At 36.9% G+C, this 23,710-nt stretch overlaps 1 protein-coding gene across 1 annotated transcript; it reads left to right on the forward strand.

Annotated features, from left to right (window-relative positions):
- Positions 1 to 2,761: 2,761 nt before the first annotated feature.
- ube2q1 (ubiquitin-conjugating enzyme E2Q family member 1) lies at positions 2,762 to 23,432 on the forward strand. Its single transcript, XM_061746244.1, has 13 exons — positions 2,762 to 3,455; positions 6,692 to 6,796; positions 8,891 to 9,013; positions 10,014 to 10,067; positions 10,468 to 10,608; positions 11,859 to 11,943; positions 14,195 to 14,255; positions 14,354 to 14,444; positions 14,533 to 14,591; positions 14,737 to 14,785; positions 14,948 to 15,043; positions 16,300 to 16,366; positions 20,433 to 23,432. The coding sequence occupies exons 1-13, from the start codon at positions 3,297 to 3,299 to the stop codon at positions 20,462 to 20,464; spliced, it is 1,122 nt and encodes a 373-aa protein (XP_061602228.1). The 5' UTR covers positions 2,762 to 3,296; the 3' UTR covers positions 20,465 to 23,432.
- Positions 23,433 to 23,710: the final 278 nt, after the last annotated feature.

Below are 23,710 nucleotides of genomic sequence, written 5' to 3' on the forward strand. Positions count from 1 at the left end.
TTGCCTATGTTCTCCTACCTTTGGCATGGAAATCTTAACTTGCAGAAGACTAAACAAAGGAAAGATTATGTGTAAGGACCATCTTATGATTGTTTAATTACAGTGGATAGGACTGTAGTATTCTGGGCCAACTTCTCCAAAATACCTTCTGGTCACACTCAAAAAGATCATTTTAAGCTGTGCTGCCTGCAACCATTTCTAGCAAACAAAGACAAACAGGATGATTTCCTGAAGATTGAATGCTTTCTTTCTGATATTGGACCTCCTGGAGTTAAAGCTCGACCTGTAATAAAAAGAAAATGGATTTGTAGTTAGAGAAAATCTATATGAAGCACCCATATTATGTATTACATGTTAACACCAGAAATACAGATATAAATGTAGCTTGAGACTAAGTGAGTAAGAAATATTTAGAAGAAGGACTGTGCAGCACTGGAAAAGTCAATAATTTGCCTTTTTTCTTTTCTTTTCTTTTCTTTTTTTTTTCTGGCAAACTCAGGGTTTTTACGCGTTGAGCCAGCACTGCACTCTTGTGGGCTCGAGATGCTACTACTGATCAGAGCAACAGCTTGGGGGAAGAAACTGTCTCTGTGTGGGTTTTGGCGTACAGAGCTCTGTAGGGCCGTCCAGAGGGGAGCAGTTCAAACACTGTCCTGGGTGTGATTACCAAACTAATAAGGACAAATTGGAAACACTGAGATTTATTATACAAGAGTTAAAGTTAATTTCACTTTGTAGCCTATAACACTGAAAACATAAACATTTTATCTTTTTAACATAATATTGCAAAAGAAGTGTCATAATGGCATGCATCTAACTGGAAAATAATAAAAAATAGGTGAGTATGTTGTTTTAACAAGTAGGACAATTTCTAACATTTGAATAAACTCGCTATAAATATTTAGCCCATAGAAGCCTATATAGATCTTAAAATATTTGAAAATGACTAATGCCCATGCTTCTCACCGTTTTTCTCATATTTTATTAAAATAATTGTATTTATTTCATATTTAGTTGTTTTTAATTTTTTTTACTTTTGACCCACCATTTGTTTATGTCCTTGCTTTACAATTATCTCTTACATTTACTATCACACTCTTACAGTGATGCAGAATGTGTTGTGTGCCTTATAAATCTACATGCTCTTTTATATGTTTTATATGCCTCAAGGATTTGTACAATATTCAAGTGTTCAATTAAAAAAAAAACACGTGATACACCGTCAAAAACTTTATTTTCATTATTTATCTTTAAATAATGTAGGAACGCGCTGAATACTGGGACTCTGCAGGAGCAGGGAGCTCGCCGGACTCCATCTCACATACAGAGTGCATATTATTTACATTTAAGCTGGTATTGGTTCCCAAATATCATAAAAATATATTTTCACTGAAATGTTATTGAATGAACTTGTGTTAAATCTTAAAAGAAGAAAGTGATTTATGATGCCAAATAAACTCAGAAGTACAGTAGACAGATAGTATTTGTCTTGAAAGTCCAGTGCACATTATCAGAATCAGAATCAGAATCAGGTTTATTTGGCCAAGTCAGGTCAAACAAGCCAGGGAATTTGACTCCGGTTCAAACAGACTGTGTCCTGGTTGTGATTACCAAACTAATAAGGAGAAATTGGAAACACTCAGATGTATTACACAAAAGTTAATTTCACTTTCATTTATTTATATAATTTATTTATAATGCTCAGGTATAATATTTATAATGCTCAGGTATATTTATATTTATAATGCTCAGGTATAATATTTATAATGCTCAGGTATAATATTGCAATGAAGAGCTGTAATATTTTTATAATGTAATAACAGGTATATTTTTTGAGAAAATAAAGCGTGCTGTTATATTTATTTATATTTATTTTTATTTTGTATTAAAGCAAAATTGAAAAAAGAAACAAGGGATAGGACTTCATAAGCTGTTTACTTCCTCCTACTCCTTTTCGGGCATGAAGGTTTATTTCCCTTTGATTTGTTTAATGACTGTGTTTATTTGTATTCTTTTCTGATGTTTTGTGTAATTGTTTTTCTTTTTTATTTAATATGCTCGAAATAAAGATTTCAATCAAAAAGACTTTGTATAAAAATGAAAACAGGATAATTGTATCTTTTTAACATAATATTGCAAAAGCAGTGTCATAATGGCATCTAATTGGAAAATAATTTAAAAAAAAAATAGGTGAATATGTTGTTTTAACAAGTAGTTCCATTTCTAAAAACAGGGTCATAATGACATGCATCTAATTGGAAAATAATAAAAAATAGGTGAATATGTTATTTTAACCCTTGTGCTGTCTTTGGGTCAAGGAAGGAGGAAGAGAAGAAGGGAGGAAAGAAGGAAGAATAAAAAGAAGGAAGGAAGGGAGAAAATAAGGAAGGGAGGAAGGAAGGAAGGAAGGAAGGAAGGAAGGAAGGAAGGAAGGAAGGAAGGAAGGAAGGAAGGAAGGAAGGAAGGAAGGAAGGAAGGAAGGAAGGAAGGAAGGAAAGAGGAAGGGAGAAAAGAGGAAGGTGAGAGCAAGAGGAAAGAAGGATAGGAGAATTAGGTCATTTTGACCCAAAGACAGTACAAGGGTTAACAAATAGTTCAATTTCTAACATTTGAATAACCCCGCTATAAATATCCAGCCCATTCCCCCACGTGATATAATATAATGTCAAAAACTTTATTTTGTGTTCTTTCTCTTTAAATAAAGTGTCGGCGCGGTGCATGCCGGGACTCTGCGGGAGCGGGGAGCTCGCCTGGACGCCATCTTTAAACCCCAGCGGAGGCCAGAGGCGGCTGCTGCTGCTGCACCACCACGAGAATCAACCTCCGCACGGCGGCTCGGCGGCGCACGGCGCCCAGAACAAGACGCTCATCCCCGGGTCCGTGCCTCAGAACCTCGAGACGGGACCAAGAGGCTTCCACCAGCACTCCCTCCCTTAGTCTGCCGTGCTCTCTGCTCCAGCAACAATAGACGGAGGAACAACAGCAGCTCACTCTCTCCTGTTTTTGTTATTGTTTTTACTCTCTGTTTTTACTCACTTTATCATGCTTTTTTGGCCGATTTTTAACCGGGCTGAGTCACAGAAACGGGACACCCGTCTTGCATTTCCTCTGCTAACACGCCAGTTTTTGTTACTTTAATTAATTGTGTAATTTTTCCAGCCTAAACTTAAGTCCCCGGTCCCCCCCCCCCCCTACCACCGGTCCTCCTCCCCTCCCGTCCCCGGCCTCCCCCCTCCCGTCCCCGGCCTCCCCCCCACCTCCTCCCCGGTGGCTCAGCCGGAGATGCGTGGAGGAAGATGTCGGTGTCGGGGCTGAAGGCCGAACTGAAGTTTTTGGAGTCCATTTTCGATCCCAATCACGAGCGATTCCGGATAATCGATTGGAAACCGGACGAGCTGAGCTGCCAGTTCAACGTGACCGGAGAGAAGCTGCTGATCATCCACTGCAACATCACGGTGAGAGGGAAGAGAGGGGAGGAAGTGTTGAATCGACGCAGAGCCTACGGCGTAGGGTACGCGGCGATGCGCACCGCCGCGTACCCTACGCACGTAGGCTCTGCGTTGGTGTAACGCGGAACCGTAAATCAACGCTTCTAGCATTGGAGCTAACGATGCCTACACAATGCTAGAATAAGAATAAGAATGAGCTTTATTGGAACACAAATGAAAGTTTTTGACATTATATCACGTGGTGAAGCGTTTCTAATGGGCTAAATATTTATAGCGGGGTTAATGCAAATGTTAGAAATGGTCCTACTTGTTAAAACAACATACCTATTTTTTTTTATTATTATTTTCCAATTACATGCATGACATTATAGAATAGAATAAGCTTTATTGGCCAAGTATGAACATGCCAGACAGGGGATTTGTTTTTTTTTTGTTTTTTTCGCTCACTGAACCCAGATTTGAATAGTTACAAACAATAATAGACAAATAGCTCTTAACATATACTGTATAAAATAAAAAAGTGAAGGTACAGCAGTATGAGGTAGACATGGTTATTGAAAGGTGCATTGTTACAGCATATGATTGAGGTTATTATTATTATTATTATTATTATTATTATTATTATTATTATTATTATTATTATTATTATTGCACAGTGGTTGATTACTCTGAGTGATGAGACTTGTTAAAACAACATGCTCACCTATTTTTTTATTATTATCCCAATTACATGCATGTCATTATGACGATGCTTTTGCAATATTATGTTAAAAAGAAATAATATTTATATGTTCAGTTTTATGGAGAGTGAAATTAACTTTAACTCTTGTTTTTTTTTAACCATAAATCAACACTTCTAGCATTGGAGCTAACGATGCCTACACAATGCTAGAATAAGAATAAGAATGAGCTTAATTGGAACACAAATGAAAGTTTTTGACATTATATCACGTGGTGAAGCGTTTCTAATGGGCTAAATATTTATATCGGGGTTAATTCAAATGTTAGAAATGGTCCTATTAGTTAAAACAACATACTCACCTATTTTTTTTTAATTATTTTCCAATTAGATGCATGCCATTATGACACTGCTTTTGCAATATTATGTTTTCATTTTTATACAAAGTTTTTTGTGATTGAAATCTTTATTTCGAGCATATTAAATAAAACAAGAAAAACAATTACAAAAAACAGAAAAGAATGCAAATAATTATTTTCCAATTACATGCATGGCATTATAGAATAAGCTTTATTGGCCAAGTATGAACATGCCAGACAGGGGATTTGTTTTCGCTCAATGAACCCAGATTTGAATAGTTACAAACAATAATAGACAAATAGCTCTTAACATATATAAAATAAAAAAAGTGAAGGTACAGCAGTATGAGGTAGACATGGTTATTGAAAGGTGCATTGTTACAGCATATGATTGAGGTTGTTATTATTATTATTACACAGATTACTCTATGAGTGATGAGACTTGTTAAAACAACATACTCACCTATTTTTTATTATTTTCCACTTACATGCATGTCATTATGACGATGCTTTTGCAATATTATGTTAAAAAGAAACAATATTTATATGTTCAGTTTTATGGAGATTGAAATTAACTTTAACTCTTGTTTTTTTTTATTGAACACTTGAATATTGTACAAATCCTTGAGACATATACAGTACAACATATAAAAGAGCATGTAGATTTATAAGGCATACAACACATTCTGCATCACTGTAAGAGTGCGACAGTAAATGTAACAGATAAGTTGTAAAGCAAGGACATAAACAAATGGCAGGTCAAAGGTAAAGAAAAGTAAAAAACAACTCAATATAAAATAAATAAATACAATTATAATGATAAAATATGAGAAAAACTGTGAGAAGCAGGGGCATTAGTCATCTTCAAATATCTTAAGATCTATATAGGCTTCTATGGGCTAAATATTCATACTCAAATTTTTAGTCAAATGTTAGAAATTGTCCTACTTGTTAAAACAACATACTCACCTATTTTTTTTAATTATTTTCCAATTAGATGCATGCCATTATAGAATAATAGAATGAGCTTTATTGGCCAAGTATGAAATGATAGGATTGTAGATGTTTGTTGAATAATGTAGTTGTACTTTAATAGCAACATTGATATTTATTTATTTATATAACACCACTGAGCATTCCAGATTTGTACTGCTTTTTTAAACAAACTCCATATATCAGTATAGAAGAGAGTAGAATGAAATAAGCTTTATGCATGTCATTATGACACTGCTTTTGCAATATTATGTTTAAAAGAAACAATTTTTATGTTTTCAGTTTTATACAAAGTGAAATTAACTTTTAACTCTTGTATAATACACAATTTTTCCTTATTAGTATGTATTTTCCTTATTAGTATCAAGACTAATACTGTCTACTGTACTTCTGAATTTATCTGGCATCATAAATTACTTGTTTTAAGATTTAACACAAGTTCATTCAATAAAATTTTACGAAAAATGTATTTTTATGATATTTGGCAACCAGTTTAAATGTAAATAATATGCACTCTGTATGTCAGATGGCGTCCGGCGAGCTCCCTGCTCCTGCAGAGTCCCAGCATTCAGCGCGGTCCCACATTATTTAAAGATAAAGAACAAAAAATAAAGTTTTTGACATTATATCACGTGGTGAAGCATTTCTATGGGCTACATATTTATAGCGGGGTTATTAAATTGTTAGAAATTGTCCTTCTTGTTAAAACATACTCACCTATTTTTTTTATTAGTTTCCAATTACATGCATGACATTATAGAATAGAATAATGGAATCAGCTTTATTGTCCAAGTATGAACATGCCAGATAGAGAATTTGTTTTCGTTTTTTTTTCGCTCACTGAACCCAGATTTAAATAGTTACAAACAGTAATAGACAAATGGCTCTTATTAACATATATTTCAATTTAAAAGTGAAAGGTGCAGCAGTATAAGGGTGGTAATGGTTATTGAAAGATGCATTGTTACAGCATATGCACAATTCTGTTAATGACACAGTCACTTGTATCATGGTGCAATGAAGCAGGGAAACATCTAATACTTGTAGGACACCGGCCACCAGGAAAGCCCAACCCTGGTCTATCTACTGTCACCGACTGAGAAATGTTGTTTTTTGTTGGTGTTAATTGCTGCAACACACAGGGATGCATGTCAGTGGTATTAATCCATATGACTTTTTAACTTGTTTTTTTTTTTTTCCCCCATCTTCAGGAATCTTATCCATCTACGCCACCGATATGGTTTGTTGACTCTGATGACCCAAGCTTGACGCAAGTTTTGGAGAGGTTGGAGGATGTGAGAAAAGGCAGCACCCTGGTAACCTTACTTGGTTATTCCTCTATGTTTTACTTTTGTTTCACAGTGTTATTCTGTTGACATCAAAGGTCCCAGCCACCTCGAACATTTTTGGGACATTGGGATTATTCAATTCAATGAAATGCATCCTATAGTTTTCTCTAATGGTTGGATGAGAATAAGGATGGCTGCTGGTTAAATTGTTTTAAAGATCACCATACTTTGTTGAAATTAAAGGATATGTTAAATGAAATGTGATCTGTCTTGGGCCAAAGTGCTTTGTTATTATATCTTAGGTATGTGTCACAAACAAGGAATTACACTTTGCTCTCTAACTGGGTTGCTTGACTGGACAAGTATTGACCAGACTAACTCTCAGTAGGGAGATTTTTGACTTATTGAGACATAATGCCAGTCTACTGCTTTGAACTTCGTCAGAAAAAGTCAGATTAATAGTTGAAAGTTCATAGTTAGTGCTGTTTCACCATTTTAGTTTTTAACATTTAAAATTATGTAAAGTAGGAGAGCATTGCACTTTTATATGGACTTTGAATGGTAAACTATTTTAATATGCAGTATTATTGTGAGTCTTTGCTCTTGAAAATTTTATGAGCTTTTTGACAAATGGGTCTTAAACAGACCAGAGAACCAAATTATCTGCTGTTGGGCCTTTATGGTGGTTATGTGTTCATGTCCTGGGATTAGTTTTCAAGGTTGCATTTTTTGCTAAAGGGCTCAATATTGGCTTTTTATAGAAGTGCTTTCAGGTTTTTGTTCTTTTCTCCAGATACATATCTGATCGGTGTTGAAGTGACTGCAGTCAGAGTGGTCATGTCGCATTTCATCCGACTTTAACATCATAGGAGATTAGTGTTTTGTCTTGAAAGTCTAGAAGAGAAGTGCTGACAGATATATTTAAGTCTTCTTCAACATCCTGAAATTATGGATGAACTCTGTCAGTGAAGACCCTGATGTCGCGAGTCCTGCACTCCTGGTTCCGACTCAGCATCCGAGCAAACCTCTGTACAGAGGTGGAGCCAGAGCTGCACAAAAGGCCATCGTTAACATTCATGCTCTCCTCTTTCTCAATCTCCTTCTTTCCTTCATCAGTTGTGCAAAATTTTGTTGGTTCCGACTGTGCAAGTACTTCCAAGTTGCTAAGCAAAGGCGTGAAGCATCCATATTTACTTCTGTAAACACCAGGCACTACTTGACGTCATGTTTTCCTCGGTGTGCGCCTGTCACTTCAGAGCCATGTACTGTTCAAGTTAACTGTTAAGTGTGATGAAGGTGGAATGATAATGACCACAGGGGCAAAAAATCAGATTTGAGGCCTGCAGTGTGAACGTAGCCTTAGTTTTAGTATTGATTGAAAATTGCCTCCTAAAGCTGAGTCTTCTTTTTTTCCTGTTTGTTTTAATATTTTGAGTTGTAACTTCCAACTATAACTTTAATTTCTAAGCAGCCTCTAAAGAAAGGAGGTTAAACACATGGGCTTTGTGATAATTTTAATTTTTCCTCATGTTCATTAGTATTAAAAAAAAACCAAACAGATTGTTTGTAATGTGTGTGTGCTAAAAATACGGAGTCCCTATGCCCTGCATATTTTGAATAGTAATAAGCTTGCATACTTTGTTTCAGGTCTAACAGGAGTTAGACAAGTTGAATCCAGCCTTAATGACAAATAGCCAATGTTTCCTCATAAAGAATACAAACATTGGCTCACATTTGTTTGGTACAAAGTCATATGATGTTTATGCCTTTTGCTTTAGTGAATTCATTCGTAGTTTTGAATTTATTTGTACAGTTGGATATTGTAACGCTTTCAATTATTATAAAACTTTAAATTTTGACTTTCCGAAGTAACTACTTTGTAAAGATAGATCCCGTTTTTCCTCATTTGTCTTAGACAGTATGGATCAGCACATTTTTGATTCAGGAACTTGTGATATTTAACAAATGCTAATAATAATACTGAAACCCATTTGCTTAGACAAATTCACACTGGCATATCTGCTATGAGGCATTGCTCAGAGTCAGTAGTTGCATTAACAAACAAACAAACTGTTAATCTATTTCTGTATTCTTTATTATTGTGTTTTGTCACCTCCATAGCTTTTGCAGCAGTTGAAGAAACTCATTTGCGACCTTTGTCGGCTGTACAACCTTCCGCAACACCCAGATGTGGAGATGCTGGACCAGCCCCTCCCCACGGGGCCGGTGGCTCCAGACCGAAAGGCAAGTACGCTTCATACAGCTTAGTGAAATGCCTCCCAATGGCACGATAACAGCTAGACCACTGGTCATTATTTGATTACTTTTAATGAATATATCATGCTTATGTACTTATCCAGTGTGGATATTTAAATTTAGACATTTCATTATTTATTTATTTTTCATTTCCACACTACTTGAGTTATTTTAACAACTTTATTGCAGACACAGGTCCATATAAAACATAATACAATATAAAACGTATAAAAAATAAATACAAAAATAAAAAATATACATTTATAAGACATACAAGCTATTGCTGAATGAAACAAAAGTGGTTCATTACTGTTTTGAAGAACCAGCAGCTTCTAAACTCATGCTGTTTCTCTCCATCTCACCTCTGACTCGGCCAGAAAACAAGCACTTGAACAAAGTGCAAAGAGCACCTGTTTAGCTACCAGCTGGGAGGGAGTGGCAATATGTCCATTATTCAATAAGGATGACTAGGTTAAAAAAAAAAAAAAAGTTAACAAAGGAGTATTTGCTTTGTTACGACATATAGAGCTGATCTGTTATGAATCACCTATTGGTTTGTCTCCAGCCTGACGCCTAACAGCCATGTTATTGGAGAAACCTTTTTTTGTTTTTGAGAGAGGAAAATGAAAAATGTTGTGTGTGTGACTCCACTAGTTTGTATTTTTTGTATTTTTGTCATCGCTGCCACTTCCTCATGTGGCTATCCACTACACTGAACATCAGTGTAATCTCCTACCCGCCAACCCAGCGTCAAATTAGCTTGTCATATCAGCTGAAAAAACACCAATTGGGTCTGACAGTGCATTACACACCAAAAAGACATGCAAGACAGACTTTAACCAACGGCGTCAAAGCTGATCAGTATCCTCCATCTGCAAACATGGTCAGTAGAAGGTAGTCCACTGTAAAATATCTGGAGACTTTGGTTAGTTTTTTGCCGACTATTGTATTCAGCTCAACTTTGTCTTTTGTGTGTTTATGTGGGTAGCATGGAACAGAGGAAGTCACTTCTGAAGAGGAAGAGGAGGAAGACATGGGAGAGGTAAGTTATTGTCGTTGATTTAAACACGTAAATGGCTGTTTGAAACATGATGATAGATTTAGCATCTTATTTACAGATTTTTCAAAATAGTTTTCAGGCAGTTGACATTTTTATGCAATGTATTTTTTGAAACTTTATCCATCCATCTTCTGATTATCCTGTCCATAAAAATTATGGAAACTTCAATGGCTTATAAAATGTAATAATATTATGTAACACAGAAACTGTTATTGACAACATTTAGTTATATTTTGATCTTTTATATTTTTACAATCCAATGTTTTTGTTTAGTTTAGTACATGACAGTGACTTTGATCACTAACTTCTTTGTTTCATGGTTTTTAGTACGAAAGAAGCATATCTCATTTAACAATTTCAATCATATCAAAATATTAACCAGGACATAGAAGACCTTGACCACTATGACATGAAAGAGGAAGAACCCGTGGATGGGAAGAAATCTGAGGATGATGGCATTGAGAAGGAGAATCTGGCAATCCTGGAGAAGATCCGAAAGAACCAGAGACAAGACCACTTGAATGTGAGTATTTGGTGAAAGCACTGGTTGATGATGATTGCCATGAACATGTAAGGTTTTGAAAAAAGATGAACAAACCCTCTAACATATATGGTATATATCTGACAGGTGACGTATATCCAGTACTCGAGTTGGGGGAGTTGGTACTCGGGGGATGGTGGATTTTATCATATGGGGACAGATAATTTGTGCTGATTACAAATAATATAATATATTACAAATAATAGCACTGACCAAAACACCTGCAGAAATACTGCAGGAATGACATAGTAGCAGTTAAATGCAGCCTTCTGTTAGCTTTAAATATCCACTGGGCTTACATCAAATACATCAAAACACAAAAATAAAAAACAGTTTTCTGAACTTATCAATATGCCTTTGTTCTTCACAGGATAAGTAAAATGGATCACTGCAAAGACTCAAAATCTTAACAAGAATATTTGTCTTATTTCTAGTTAAAATGTCTCATTTTGGTAAAAAAAAAAATCTCATTACACTTAAAGTAAGACTCATCACTGGAAAAAAAAACAACAATTTTCACCTGTTTCAAGTAGATTTTCACTTAAAATAAGTAGAAAAATCTGCCAGAGGAACAAGATTTTTTTTGCTTGTAATGAGAAGATAAATCTTGTCCCACTGGCAGATTTTTCTACTTATTTCAAGTGAACATCTACTTGAAACAGGTGAAAATTGTCAAATAAGTTATGTTTTTGTTTTTATTTTTCTGGTGATGACTCTAAATGTTGAAATAGCAGTAAAACCACATTGATTGATGAAATGTCATAAGGGATGGAAAGGGGGGATGGCAGTTTTACAGGGGGGGGATGATTTTGACCGTTTTTATTTCAGGGGGGATGCCATCCCCCCTCATCCCTCCTCAACTCGTGTACTGCGTATATGGTGTATATCTGACAGGTGACATAAAGACCTGCTTTTATGCGGTGTATAGCTATGCTGTGGGTTTCTTGGCGTCTATCCCCTCAAGGTAGAAAAACATATATGAATGGTATTTTTTTCTGGAAAGGGATATGAGGTTTTTTTTTTTTTTTATAATCCTGTTAAGTTGCTCAGGGTCTGTGAAACCTTCTCCTAAGGAGTGCTCTGATGTAAATATTAACATCCAGATTGAAAAAGCTGCTTCTTTGATGTCAGCCCATGTTAAGTACAAATGACAGGTTCACCCCAGAGGTAAATTACAGAGCGTTGTGTTCCTCTATCTCTGTTTGTTAAAGTTGTTGTTTGATGCTTTGCAGGGAGCTGTGTCTGGTTCGGTGCAAGCTTCTGACCGCCTGATGAAGGAGCTTAGGGAGATCTACAGATCTCAGAGTTACAAGACGGGTATGTCCACTACACACAGGTCGGCTTTGTGTAAAAGGAAATGTTACTAATCAAACATTCAGACTTGAAAAAATATGATAAAAATCACAAACACTATTAGATTCTGTTTTGTTCTTAAAGATGTGTCAATTACATGATCAGAACAAATAATACGAGTGCTGCTCACAGTAAAAATATTTTCATTTAAGGCAACGCATTCAAAAATAAATTCTTCATAGTTCATTTCCATTGCATCCAAAGGAAATTTGCAATGTTATTGCAGCTGACAGTGTTTATAAAAGGGATTTTAATGAGAGATGCAGCGTGGATCTTTTTTTTTTTTTCATTTATTTTTCAGTTTTATAGTCAGTTTCCTAAAATCAATTATTTAAAATTTTTAGCTGTTTTGGAATAAAAATTTGTTGGTGTGACAATATCATCCAATAGTAATGCCTTTTAATGCATTTATTCTGCAACATTTCCTATGCATGCACATCAATATCAACTGTTATATGATATTGAAGAGGAAACCGTAAGTGTTAAGTAGGGCTGTACGATTTTGAAAAATAATCTAATTACTATTATTTCCCCCCAGTATTCAGGTTGCAATTTTAATATGCAACGCCCCCCCCCCCCCCTTTTTTTTTTTTTCTTAAAAAAATAAATAAATCTAATGGATGATTTTTAATACCAACTAAAATATTCTTCCCATAGAGTAGATATCTTTACAAACTATCAATAATATAATGAATACTTCAACACCACCAACCAACAAATCTACAAGCTCAAAGACTATAGTTTCAATATAAAAAAACACAATTAAAGTTATTCAAATTTGAAAGAGTTAATCGGTTATTTTTAATAAAAATTCTGGTTTTACAAAATATTTAATAGTGGGACCAAAAGAAATGCAAGATTTTCACAAATCGAATAACAAAAGAAATTCAACTTGGTTTTCCAACTGGACCCGGTGTAATCCCTCGTTCATCTATAATGAAGTGGAACGTTCCTTTAGTCTTGTGGGCATTCAGAAACTAACTGGAATATTGTGTCCTCTAGTGATTTTAGAAACTAACTGCAGCGTTAGCAGCGATCACTCCTGCTCCATTTCAAAGTGGGACAATTAAACTCAAAGAAATGTGATAGTGACCTGATATTATTCGTTTATGCACCTCTTTTCAAGGTCACATAAATTACCAATCTCTTACTGCCGCTCTGTGAACTGAGACTGATGAGTTACGACGTCTCTGACTCACGCAAAGGAGAAAAAAAAAATCAGCATTGCACTCTAGAGTATTATAGTCTCTGTGGTACATGGCTTTATTGTGTTTTTTTTAAGTTGCTGGAACACATTTTTAGTTTTACTCTGAAGTATAAACGGTAGCACGGCATGCTCTAAACAGCTTTTTTTAAAAACCCAAATAATCCCACACTGTAGATGTGCTGCTGCTCTTAGAGACTAAAGTTTCAGCTGATCCGGCTTCTGACGTTTCGTCGAGCCAGAGGCCGTTGCGCAACAGATTAAAGCGCAGCGTGAAAAGTTGATGCAGTGCTCTGCTCACTCACGCATCACGTGATAATCTTGTAATCACTCATGTTGCGACTATAAAATCGCGTTTTATGATATCGTGATATCATTGCAAATGCAATTAATTGCTCAGACATAGTGTCAAGTTTAACATTCAACTTTTAACCGTGTTTCCACATACATCTGCAATTCCATTCTGTATACGGTCGATGCATCATGTGTACTTGTTTACCATGGATGAAGGTGTTGCAAAGGGAACGACTAAATTTGGCAGTTTTTTTGTTTTTGTTTTTATCAAATAAGCACCTGGAAATACTGCAACTGAACAAAACGATAAATGCTACAAAAGAAACATTTTAGGATAATAATAGCCTGTTAAACTCCTTTTGGAGGCACTCGTTGCTACGCAGCTTCTTACTGTGTCGGTAACACTTGTCCAAATGTGACGATACAGTTTTCACTTGAATGTGCTCAAAACCACGTGATTAGTTTGACTCTCAATCTTGTACTTTGTGAGCCTGCAATGTCCTGGCAGAGTGCTGTCTCTCCCTGAAGTCCACAGCAAAAGAAAACATTTTTCAACACACTCGAGGCCTGTCCCATGGAATGAAAATATAAATTGGAAGATTGGAGTTTGAAGACTGAATGGAGATTATGGGGATTCCCTTAGGATTTAACAGGCTTCAAGACTCGTATAAAACATCTGGGTTTATATACATATATGTATATTTTGTTTTTTTGCAGGCATATATTCAGTCGAGCTTTGTAATGACAGCCTGTATGAATGGCACGTCAAATTAAGGACGTAAGTAACAGTCAAATGACTTTTCTTTTTATTTCTTTTTTTTTTTTTTCCTGTGCCGTCGTAAACATGAAGTGACTGTATGATTAAATGGCTTACAGAGTGGATCCAGATAGTCCTTTACACAGTGATCTTCAAGTCTTAAAGGAAAAAGAAGGAATGGATTACATTTTATTAAACTTCTCATATAAAGTGAGTAAAAATGACATTGAAATAATGAAAATTAAATGATTTTGGATTATTGAGCTCTCTTAATTAATGATGCTGCTTGTTTGTCCAGGATAATTTCCCTTTTGATCCACCGTTTGTCCGGGTGGTTTCCCCTGTGCTTTCTGGAGGGTGAGTTTGTTGATTTGTTGTGCGATTTATACTTTCTCGCCGTTCAGATTCAGTTTGAGGTGTGTTTATGTTGCATCATTTATTTCTTTTTCTCTCCCAGTGAAAAATATTCTCTAAAAAAATGTTTTCTTCTCCTCCGCTTTAGTTACGTTCTCGGAGGAGGTGCCCTGTGTATGGAACTTCTCACTAAACAGGTGTGTTAAATTTAATTCTGTAAATCCATGATGTAACCGTTAATTACATGTCTTTAAATAATGCCTCTGGTTGTTGTTGTTTTTATCTGTTGTCTTGCTTTCTTAAGCATGTGTTTACAATTTCAGAACTTGCTCTTATTGCTGCTGCGTTTCTTATTGCAGGGATGGAGCAGTGCCTACTCTATTGAATCTGTCATCATGCAGATCAATGCCACTTTAGTCAAGGGAAAAGCCAGAGTGCAGTTTGGAGCAAATAAAGTAAGACTGAAATGTTCATGCAACGTTTGTCATAGTTTGTTGTTTCCCTTAAGCCTTAATTTGTGTTCTGGTGTATTTTCCCATAAACTTGGGCTTTGTGGGCTTTGGTGTGAGTGAGAGAGCCGGAGTAGATGCCCGTCTTTTTCCAAGTGATGGCAGCTTAGTTTTTTCAGCTGCTGGTAATTACTAATAGTTACTTAAATGTTTGACTGTTATAATACCACATAAGTTAACTGGAAATATACATTATAAATAAATTAGGACATGTTCAGTTGGCTATTGCCACATGTACAGGACTGTCTCAGAAAATTAGAATATTGTGATTTTCTGTAATGCAATTACAAAAACAAAAAATGTCATACATTCTGGATTAATTACAAAACAACTGAAATATTGCAAGTCTTTTATTATTTTAATATTGCTGATCATGGTTTACAGCTTAAGAAAACTCAAATATCCTATCTCAAAAAATTAGAATATTCTGGGAATCTTAATCTTAAACTGTAAGCCATAATCAGCAATATTAAAATAATAAAAGGCTTGCAATATTTCAGTTGATTTGTAATGAATCCAGAATGTATGACATTTTAGTTTTTTTTTAATTGCATTACAGAAAATAAAGAACTTTATCACAATATTCTAATTTTCTGAGACAGTCCTGTATGTTGTGTTTGCTTTCATATTCTTCATTATTTCTTTGTCTATTGTAATTGTTTCATTTTCTCCTGGATCAAAACAAATGAAATCAGGGTTGTTTATTTTAAGACATTTTAATATACCGGTAGTCAGAAAGCAGTAATGCCTAACACAGTCACAAACTAGTGAGCGTTGTACAGTCAGTGGGTAAACAGACCTATGTATTTAGTATAAATATATTGTTCTGATCACATCAGTAATCAAAGTCATATTTGTGAAATGGGCTGTGTTGGGAAATAATGAACTCTGCTACAGTCTGAAGTGAATCCTCTTTGATGTAGACGTGTGCAGAATTTAATGCAACGGTTCTGTGTTGTGGTGGTGGTTTGTGTGTATGTAATTTCTCATGCAGGACCCGTTGTAAAGTGAATGTGGATGAGATAATTGAGTCTAGAGTGGTAAAACCAGGGAAGGATGGTTGTTACTGCACATGCTAAGGGTACTGCTCTTCAAATTGGACATTTGGAGCACACAAAAAGACTACAGCTGCCCCCCCGTCATTTTAACTCTATTGGAATTTGTACACTCAAGTTTGTCTTGATTTTCATCTGCCAATACAGAACCAGTACAATCTCGCCAGAGCACAGCAGTCCTACAAATCCCTGGTTCAGATCCACGAAAAGAACGGTGAGTATTTCTGTCTGCCTGTTCATACAGAGTGTGTTATTCGCCTTGTTTACTGAAACCAACGCCCTCTTCTGCATCAAAGCTGAGGATTGTTGGTGCTTCGACTCTTGTCTGTGTCAAAATGGGAAAGTTATGATTGTAGTTTACAGGATCACACTCTATTTTTATAACAGGCACAAGTATTTTAGGTCTAAATACTATCAGAATATATCCATGCATCACAGGGGATACATTGGAAGTGTGTGTGTTTAAGAAGTTGTGGAGCATGATTTCAATTCAGTCATCCTCCATAACTCGCCTCACCTTGGATGGTCAGGTCATACCCCTCTCCTCCACGGTCACTAATCTGGGAGTTAGGTTTGATCCTCACCTGACCTTTAATGAACATATAAAACATCTGTGCAAAACCTCCTTTTATCGTCTCAAAAACATCTCCAAACTTCGCCCCACTTTAACCCTGTCGGATGCAGAGAAGCTCATTCCACACATTCATCTCCTCTAGACCAGGGGTTGGCAACCCGGCTCTTCCTTTTTCCTTTTTAATCTCGACATTTCGACTTTTTTTCTCGACATTTCGACTTTTTTTCTCGACATTTCGACTTTTTTCTCGACATTTCAACTTTTTTCTCAACATTTCGACTTTTTTCTTGACATTTCGACTTTTTTCCCAAAATTGTACTTCAACATTAATCTCAACATTTCAACTTTTTTTTTTTTTTTTTTTTAATTTTTACTCTTTCTCGACATTTCGACTTTTTTCTCGTCATTTTGACTTTTTTCTCGACATTTTGACTTTTTTCTCGACATTTCAACTTTTTTTTCCAGATTGTACTTCGACATTAATGTCGATATTTCAACTTTTTTCTCGACATTTCAACTTTTTTCTCTACATTTCAATTTTTTCGCAACATTTCGACTTTTTTCTCGAAGTGCATAATGAAAAAAAAAATCTTCCCCCAGTTATAACTAATATAGATACATGCAGCATGTGTTGCCTTCATTCTAAGGCTGATACAAGAATTTTAATTTTTTGCGGCTCCAGACATATTTGTTTTTTGTGCTTTTGGTCCAATATGGCTCTTTCAACATTTTGGGTAGCCGACCCCTGCTCTAGACTGACCTACTGTAACTCACTCTTCACTGGGATCACATCCAGACCAGAAACTGCAATACATTCAAAACAGCACTGCTAGGATCTGATGAGAGTCTGGAAATATGAGCACATAACACCCGTTCTCCACTCACTCCACTGGCTCCCTGTCTCAACCCGGGTGGAATACAAAGTCCTACCTAGAGTTTTATGACTTATTATTGTTAGTTTTAACTATGAACTGGCTCTGTGGCACTCTTGAGATTTTTGGATGAAGAGTGCCTTTACAAATAGAAATTGTTGTTGTTATTATCTGGGCAGATCAGCATCACTTTACATAAGCGTAGTGGATCTGCAGCTCTTAAAGGCCTTCTATTCAGATAGCGTGCTGGTCGTACCGTGCTCACCGTGGATGTTTGCCACAGCACGGGAGACCAGAGAGATGTGCGTACATCAGGAAGCAGTTGGTTCATATAAACTAATTATTCAAGTTGCAGACATTGCAGACTGTATCTTTCTACCTGTCAGGAGAGAGCGTTGGATTTATTTGCTTTAATGAGGAGGAGGAAATGGGCTGCAGATGTCAAAGTAAAACAAAAAACAAGCTTTCTGCAGCTTTTTATAAACACATTTAGCCCAAGTTGTTAAAGATTTCTTTTTTCCACACTAGAGCTTTCTTCTTCAAGTCACAGCAGGTTTAAGTCTTAAAACTTATATGGGAAAGTGGGACATTGCTAAAGCCCCCCCCCCATTGTCCCTGTGCTCTGTCAGTACACGTGGAGGTGTCGTCAGGACACAGTGTAGCACCCAGCGCGTCCTTTATGAAAGACTCTTGGAACGCTGCCATTTATTTAGGTGTTTTTACATTAGAGCCCATTACTTTGCCTAGACAAAGAACTCTTGTTTAACGTGCGCTGGGCAGTGTAAATCCAAGGCTTGTTATTACGGCCCCAGCGCCTGAAGCAGAGTTGCGGGGAGGGAAGAGGATTTGGGAGGTGTTATCGACTGGTACTGCGTAACATGGTGGCCCCGCTGTGTGTTGGATGTAGCAGCTCAGCAAAAGGTTCTTATGTGATTTAGAATATGTGGCTCTTTCTGATGGCTTTTCTGTATTAATGGAATAATCTGTCACGTAAAATTTATTTTGCTCTGATAAATGATATATTTAGTGCCAGTGTTACTGTGACACAATTATATTTCAAAATAACTACTAAAAGATTGGATTGAGGTAGTTTTTGGGGGAGACGTACATATATGCTGCCCTCCCACCTAGTATAACTGAAGTTAGATTTCTAGATCAGTGTGTCCCAACCTGGGGTCCGGGCCCCCCCTGGGGGGGCGCCAGAGATCTCTGGGGGGGTGCGAAACTTTGTCTGCTTTGAGGATATGCAGTTGTAAAAATTATATTTGTACATGTTTTTGTAAAAAAAATCATAAAACACCTAATGGAATACAGTAATCCAAGTCTGCATAAACCCACGTTTTTAAGCTATTTATCAGGATCAAAACTTTAAAAAGTATCATTATTCAACATCTAATCATACTACTACTCCGACAGGTTGTTAAAGGAAAAATGTTAAAAAAATGTTGCTCTCATATTAAAAAGAGACATTTTTCAGAAATATTTTTATGTCCTTGCAATTATTTTTTTGTGCGTATTTTATACATTGGTGACACAAAAGGAAGGTGAGAAAAACAAAGTACAGGGTAAACCAAAGAGAAATGTATCAAAAAACACAATTTTTTCAATTAAAGGTTTGTAATGATTAACTTTACTCTTTTGCTGCTAGTACGTACGGGTCGGGGGGCCCGGCTGGTCTTAGACACAAGTAGGGGGGGGGGGCTCCATAGAAAAAAGGACGGGAACCACTGTTCTAGATAATGGTTTTTACTTCTGTTTAAATGACTCTTTAAGTTTAAATGACATGTGGAGGACATATGATGAAAAAACAGGGTGCTCATAAACAGTTTGAAGGATTGGATATTCCTTCATAGCCCTTTGGACCAGACCGGCCAGTTTGATCTTCATCTGAACAGTAATGTTCCTGTACCAGGCGACCGTGCCATACCTGAGCAAACACTATAATTATTGTTCATGACATGCTTGAGTATTAAATGCAGACATAAAAAGCGATCAGTGAATTTAAAACCGTTCATTTATTGTCCGACAGGGTGAATTGTACCCCACGTGAACAAAAACCTGCTCTTACTTATTGGGAAGGTTTACAGCTTCTTTACTACAGATTTTTTTTTAAATGAATGCTAAATTTAAACAGCACTTTGAGTTGGTAATTTATGCAGAGGAAATAAAACTACTACATTTCCCTGTGGGCTTTGAGTAGTCAGCTCTGAACTTAACTTCACTGCTCGGCTGCTCGCCCACATTCAGACGTGGAGCTTCTCTCCCCTCCACACATAATCCTCAATTTGTAATCAGTATTGTCTTCCTTACTCATCTACTCTTTGATAGTAGAACAGATGTTATCAGGTGAGCAATTTTTTTTCATTGCTCCTTTCTTTAAAAATCTGATCAGCTCGTGTAAGCCTCCGTTTTAGTAACCACAGATCGAAGAATTGGTTGTATTGGAAGATTGTGATCATGATCTTTTTTTTTTTTTCCTGCTCATTGGTCGTGACCTCAGCCAAGCTGTGCGTTTTGCATTTTTAAAGCAAATCACAATGACTTTACAAATGACTTCCATCCCTGTCCAACCACATTTAATTGTATTTAATAAGAAAATAAAAGTCAGAGCTGAAAGCCGTACCGGATGATGCGTGTCCCAAGAACAACCAATCATCATTGTTTTGGTCTGCTGTCTCTCTATTTTTATACTAACCAGAGAATGTTGGTGAGGCAGTTACAAGCCTGTGATGGAAGACAGGCTTGTATCACCATTTACTGTCTTTGTTTGCTTTTGTTTGTACTTTTTCCTCACTGCCATATTGTAATTGTGTTTCTTTGTGCTTCTTTTCCAGGCTGGTACACACCCCCTAAGGAGGACGGCTAATACAGACTGTTGCCTTTCCTGAAGTGGGACCACATGTCTTAGTTTTTTTTTTTTCTTGCGACCAATATTGTTTTGTTTTTTTTCTGCAAGTTATTTTATTCTCTACATGACAGTTTGAACTCCAAACCAAATTCCTCATTCGTTTACCACCTAAAAACTATCACATAGACACGGATGGACACCCCTGCTGGTGTCGTCTGATTAGGTCGTCATCTTCCTGTACATCTGTCGTCCGATGCAACATTACCCCCCAAAAAAAGGAAACATTTACCGTCAACCCCAGGAAATCACTGGACTAAATATCATGCAAAACTCACTGTTTGGTTTTGGTATCGAGCATGTCAAAGTTACTTGCTGGCTATGAGTGGAGCGGTGCGGCATGGCTTTATCCTCCAACACCGGCGGTCCGACTCCTGCACACAGACTGGATCCGAGACCGGCATGTGGCATTTCTTGATGATGCAGTGGTAGATGGGAAGGACCGCTGCCTTTTTTCTTTTTGTGGATGGCCTCTGTAATATTATGTAATATTGGGGGGGTTGCTCCTGAAGCTAGTTGTTTTCATACATCTCATCTTTTAACGCTTGTGCTCCTGAGCTTGGGGAGCAAGATGAAGGGACTTCTTTTGGGTGGCGGAGCCCCCGCTCTGAAGGGGCAGCATCTTCGCTGCGTTCAGACCTGGAGACCAGACGGACGACCCGCTACAGGAGAGGTTTGGAGTGCAGCTTGTCTGGCAGCATAGCCGACACGGTCAGGCAAAGCAGGGGCTTGTTTGGATTGGATCACACTGTAATGTAGTTGATTTAAACTTCACTGTATACATGTAAATTTGTATTTCCGCTAAAAGGATTTAACTGTTTATAATGTAATCTTGTTTAGGTCTTTGACTGGGCAGAGACTGTATTACTATATACACCTGACTATTATTTTCAGGGCCACAGTAACTCCTCAAGATCCACTTAAAATAAAAGAAAAAAAAAAAGAATAAATAAGTAAAAAAAGAAAAAGTTGTTTCGTTGATACTGTTGAAGTATCAGAATGAAACAAAGGTAAACCATGTTCTTATGTAAACTGAATGACTACTGCAGTTTTGTTCTTACTTTTCTTGTTTTTTGTTTTTTAGCAATTTGGCAAAAGTGACAGTTCCACCCTCTCCTCTGCTGGCACTTCTTAACCGTATTGGCAGCAACAATATTGACAGACAACTGTGTCATTGACTGGAAGCTTGGCTATTCACACCTCCATCACTGAAACTAGAGGGACCTCAGAAAGCATGGAGGATGCAGTATTATGGAGTTTTATTGACCTGAATAGAGAGGAGCTTTGTCATTTGCTTAGATTTGGAGCTGGTTAACATCCTGACCGCTTTGCCAGTTAAGCTGTTAAGACAAAAAAAAAAAGTGACCTTTCCCTTGACCTTTTAGCTGCTTTAAAATGCAGCCAGAGTTAAAGCGTCAGCAATAATCTCCATAATATACCTTCTAGCTTCACGTCTGGGAAGATCAACCAGAGCCTGTTCCGTTTTCAGATTATAAAACATGTATTTTTTTTTTTTTCCTCCAGATTTACCACAGCAAAGACTCACTTTTTTCCATTACCACCTCTCTGCTTACTATTCATGACCACTCTGTGCTGTTGTACCCCTCAGTGTGGTGAGGCTTTGATGTAATATGAATGATATGCAGGAAACTGTGTGGAGCATTCCAATTAATGCAGTTACACATTTGTTGTGGGTAATCTGTTGTTTGGTTACGTGCACTGCTTTAAGTATATTGTCCTGATAACCAGCGTTTAAGACTTAATTATGCTATTTCATAGCCAGTCCTCATTTCTCACTTGATTTTGTTTTTGGGTTCTTTTTTGGATTCCCGGAGTGGTACAAACTAAGCTTCACCGTATCCAAGGTTTGTTTACAGTTGCAGAATGACAAAGAATTGTCCTCCTTTTTTTTTTTTTTTGTTTCTTAAATCAAGCAAGCTATGGATCATTGGCATGGTTGTTAACTGTTGTGATGTGCGTTGGTAATGTACAAATCACCTCATTCTGGTGACGTTGAGTCCATCCCTGCATCCTCCGGATAAAACAAACTCAGGAATATAAACTGCACAGTCAAATGTGCAAATGATTTGTTCACAATATCATCACAATAGCAAGATCGAATGTTTTCTGAATTCTCTGCATTTTTAAATTCTTCGTCTTCGTTTTATCCCGTGGGCATTGTGATGTGTTTATCGCCTTCGCATTCCAAACATTATCGAGGCTGAATATTACTAATCAAGGTTTTTGAATGGTGAGATTTGGAAAGCAAAGAGTGCACCAACCCTGAATTTGATGAGGGGATCAGAATACATCTACCCTTCCTCTTTGATATTGCTGTATTTTGCATGTCAATATATTAGTGGGTAACCCCCCCCCGCCCCCTCCCTTCCCAAGCTGTGGAAAAACTGAGTGGTTATGTTGGATGACGAGAAAGACTGGATGTATCCATCTTTTCATGGCTCGTTTAATTAAGGCTTCTTTCTGCATCAGTGCTCATGTCGGACAGTAAAATAGAGAAGGACTTGGTGGATATCTTGCTTGCTTGGTTTACCTGTAAAGATTGCTATTTTGGTTGATTCCCGAGGAGAGCAGCAGCTGGGTTTTGTGTGCCGTCAGGGCAGTTGTCATCCTACACGATGAAGCTGATCTCTGGAATAATGACGTTCTCAAGTCTTGTGAATAACATCTCCTCTTACACCAACACGCGTCTGACTAACATGGATTTCTCGGCCTCGGCGGCCTGAGAACTGAACTCGCCTGATACTGGGGTCTTTACCTTGCTTCATTTACATCGGTGGCCGGGTTAAAGAGTTATGCACTGAAAGCATGCTTTGGTTGGTTTCTTTTTTTCATTGCAAGGGTGATTTTGACAATGTAAAGTAATTTGTAAACTTGCATCAAGTTTATGAATAAAGACTTTTATGAAATATATCGGGATTGTGTTGTCAATTACATTTTGGTGAACTGGTGAAATAATTTTAATATTGTATAATGTTTTGTTTTTTTTTTACAGAGAAGTGATGTTTTTTTTCAAGCCCCCATCTGTGAATCGTGCAATTTCCTCTTCCCAAGGATGCATTTTGGCCTTCTAGATGTTTTGCATGTATTTTATACGTTTTCCAGCAGATGGTGTTGTTTACCCAAAGATTGAAGCGTCAGTTTTTGTCCTCGCCTGCGAGGGAATCTGCAGCTGTTGGCTGCAAATGA

Source organism: Cololabis saira, chromosome 2 (genome assembly GCF_033807715.1).
Source record: "Cololabis saira isolate AMF1-May2022 chromosome 2, fColSai1.1, whole genome shotgun sequence".
Lineage (NCBI taxonomy): Eukaryota > Metazoa > Chordata > Actinopteri > Beloniformes > Belonidae > Cololabis > Cololabis saira.